The sequence below is a fragment of the Asparagus officinalis genome, chromosome 5, assembly GCF_001876935.1.
Source record: "Asparagus officinalis chromosome 5, Aspof.V1, whole genome shotgun sequence".
NCBI classification, from domain to species: domain Eukaryota; kingdom Viridiplantae; phylum Streptophyta; class Magnoliopsida; order Asparagales; family Asparagaceae; genus Asparagus; species Asparagus officinalis.
Window position 1 is genome coordinate 115,740,822 of NC_033798.1, and position 2,923 is coordinate 115,743,744.

Genomic DNA, 2,923 nt, shown 5'->3' on the forward strand with positions numbered 1-2,923 from the left:
AGAGCAAGATGACTTTTTTACAGCTGAAGAAAATGTACAACGGAAGAAACTTGATATTGAACTAGAAGAAACAGAGGAACTTGCAAAGAAGCGCGAGGTATGTTTTTTAGAGCTTATAGTTTAATGTTCATTATAAGATTAGATACTCTGAGGTTGATGTTTGACTCTTGTTCAAACCTACACCACTAGTAGCCAGCATATAGCATTTATGCTCATTTTGTGACGGGAATGGTAAATCATAATGGAGTATCAACTTGAGGGTCTTGAGCTTTTCTTGCACTTTTTATTTGTGACGGGAATGGTAAATCATAATGGAGTATCAACTTGAGGGTCTTGAGCTTTTCTTGCACTTTTTATTATCTGGTGGCTTCTATTGCCATAATGGAGTATCAACTTGAGGGTCTTGAGCTTTTCTTGCACTTTTTATTATCTGGTGGCTTCTATTGCCTGCTTCGTGCAAATGATGACAATCCAGGTTGTAGCAGAACGCGAGCAGAAAATCCAAAATGAGGTTAAGGAGATAAAGAAGGTATTCTACTGTAGTCTCTGCAACAAGCAGTATAAATTGGCGATAGAGTTCGAAGGACACTTGAGCTCATATGATCACAATCACAGAAAGGTAGTGCATACATTAATTAATTCTACACTTGAGGTTGAAGCCTTATTTCGAAGTAATTGTTATACCCGACTTATCGCTTGCATTTGTTCGGTATTTACTCAGCGGTTTAAAGAGATGAGAGAAATGCATGGCAGCAGCAGTCGGGATGACAGGCAGAAAAGGGAACAATTACGGCAAGAAAAGGAAATGGCAAAATTTGCTCAGATGTATTCTTCTTTACTTAAAAAAAAGGAAAAAACTTGGATATTTCCTCATGATGACTTTTCTGTTGGCATTCATATATCAGTAGATTCTGATTTTTCCCACCTTTCTTGCTTCATAAAATATTTTAGGGCGGATGCTCACAAACAAAAGAAGCAGCAAGAGCAGCAAGAACAATCTGCGGCCCCTAATGATTCTGGTAAAACATCAAGTGGTACTGCACTTGTAGACCAAGACCAGCGACAAACACTAAAATTTGGGTTCTCTAGGCTTGGTGCCTCCAAGGTTAGTATCACCGATAAATACAATGTTGTTTTTTTCACTCTTTAGATATATGCTGCTTAATTTCCTTTGAAGAAAGTAATTATTTAAAGTGATTATTTCCATCTCTTTGCTCAATATTTGATACTGACTGTGGTGCCTCAAATGTTAATATTGCCCACAAACCAAGATTTAGGTATTTACTACTTTATTTCCTTCAATCTATGATGAAGTGAAAAAAAATTTGCAATGCTTTCTTAACCATTTTTCTTAAATTTACTTTGGGCCCCTCTCTTCAGCGAGTTCGCTGCTGGCTCCACTGTCAAGTTATGTTGTAAATGAATATTGAGTCTTTAGTTGCTTCTAAAATTTGGATTTGTAGCAATTGGAATTATATTCTGACCAAGGTTGAAACTACTTCTAGAATCGGAATCTCCTTATTTTTTTATTAGTGAAAACACATTACTATTTAGAGTTTTATCAAATGACATTTCCTGGATATTTGATAATTTTTCTGACATTGCTTTAACATTTTCTTTTACTCAGAGCTCACCCAGCACAGTCAAGAAGCAAAAGTTACCCTTAAAGGTCCCATCAGTATTTGGCAATGATAGCGATGAAGAATCTTGAGTTTTTTCTTTTTTCTTTTTCTTTTATTTTTCTCTCAAGTTACGTATGTTGTATTTTTCAAGTCTCAAAATCCATGGAGTGAACTTTGTTGCCCTTTCTGAGTGCTCAAACAATCAGGATTTGTACTAGGAAAACATGTTTGCCCTGCCAAATTTCAAATCTTGATACTGTACATGCTTCTTCTGAACTTTTATATCTTCTGAATGCAAAATCCACGGTGCTTGTGTTATATCTGATACAAGTGTGAGAATTCAAGTGCAGGGTTTTCTCTCTCTTCAATTTATTTATAGTATGTCAAATGCTTGTTGCTATATGAAACATGGCGATACTGTTTTCATGGTCCAAGCTAAACGTGACATTATTTTTCATTTCCAGTTTGTGGTTTCATTGCCATGGTAATCTCTTTATTTGTTGGGTTATTAGTTAGCATCATAAAATTTTCTCTTGCTCTCCCCTTCTCTTTTCTGTGGTGGCTATCCGTTGTAGGCTTGTAGCAAGTTTTCGAACCTCAAATTTATTTATTTCAGATTACTGAAAGATCGTGCATTCTTAGGAGAAAGAGAGTTCGAGAAATTGCCTTTCATATGTGGTTGCAGGCTGTAAAAGTTACCAATATGTTTTATTGTTCGGAGAAGTAGATTCGTAGCAATGGAGCCCCTGATTCATAATAGCATACAAAGCCAATTTTGAAAGTATGTCGTCACATGTATTTTCCTCCAATACTCTTTGTTTTAAGGGCATACCATTTTTGAGATCATATACCATAAAATGTCCTAAAAATTGTATGTGAAATCAAATGGGTACCTTAGGAACTCCATTCTACAATCAATTCGTCAGTCTCCGAACAAGTATTGGTAACAAATGGCTAAGCATTGTAGATATGCTGGCTACGCTGCATATGCATCTATTGCCCACAGGGTTTTATGTCAGAATAGAGGTTAGACCTTTTCTTTATACTGAATTTATTTTCTTACGTGCACACCAACTTCAAAACCAAAACAGACGTAGAAGGAAAAAATGAAAAGAAAATATAAAATAAAAATAAATCTGCCAACCTGCTTCAAGCTGAGACAGGTAGAAAGCTGAGAGGCATTGAAAGTATCTATATTTTGTAGGTAAAGATCATGTGCTAAAGACCAAGCAAATGTTGACTATCTGAAAAATTCAGGCAAAGCTTTAATGTTTCTTTCCCAAGGACTCTTATTATAACTT

The 2,923-nt window shown here is 35.7% G+C and overlaps 1 protein-coding gene across 1 annotated transcript in view; it reads left to right on the forward strand.

Annotated features, from left to right (window-relative positions):
- Positions 1-1,904, forward strand: part of LOC109840828 (G patch domain-containing protein 8) — a 6,464-nt gene extending 4,560 nt beyond the window's left edge. Inside the window, exons 4-8 of the mRNA XM_020409610.1 lie at positions 1-97; positions 476-619; positions 722-825; positions 952-1,105; positions 1,628-1,904. The exon at positions 1-97 is cut by the window's left edge and continues 43 nt beyond it. Of these exons, the coding sequence (XP_020265199.1) occupies positions 1-97; positions 476-619; positions 722-825; positions 952-1,105; positions 1,628-1,711 (583 nt within the window). The 3' untranslated portion in view covers positions 1,712-1,904. The remainder of the gene's footprint in view (positions 98-475; positions 620-721; positions 826-951; positions 1,106-1,627) is intronic.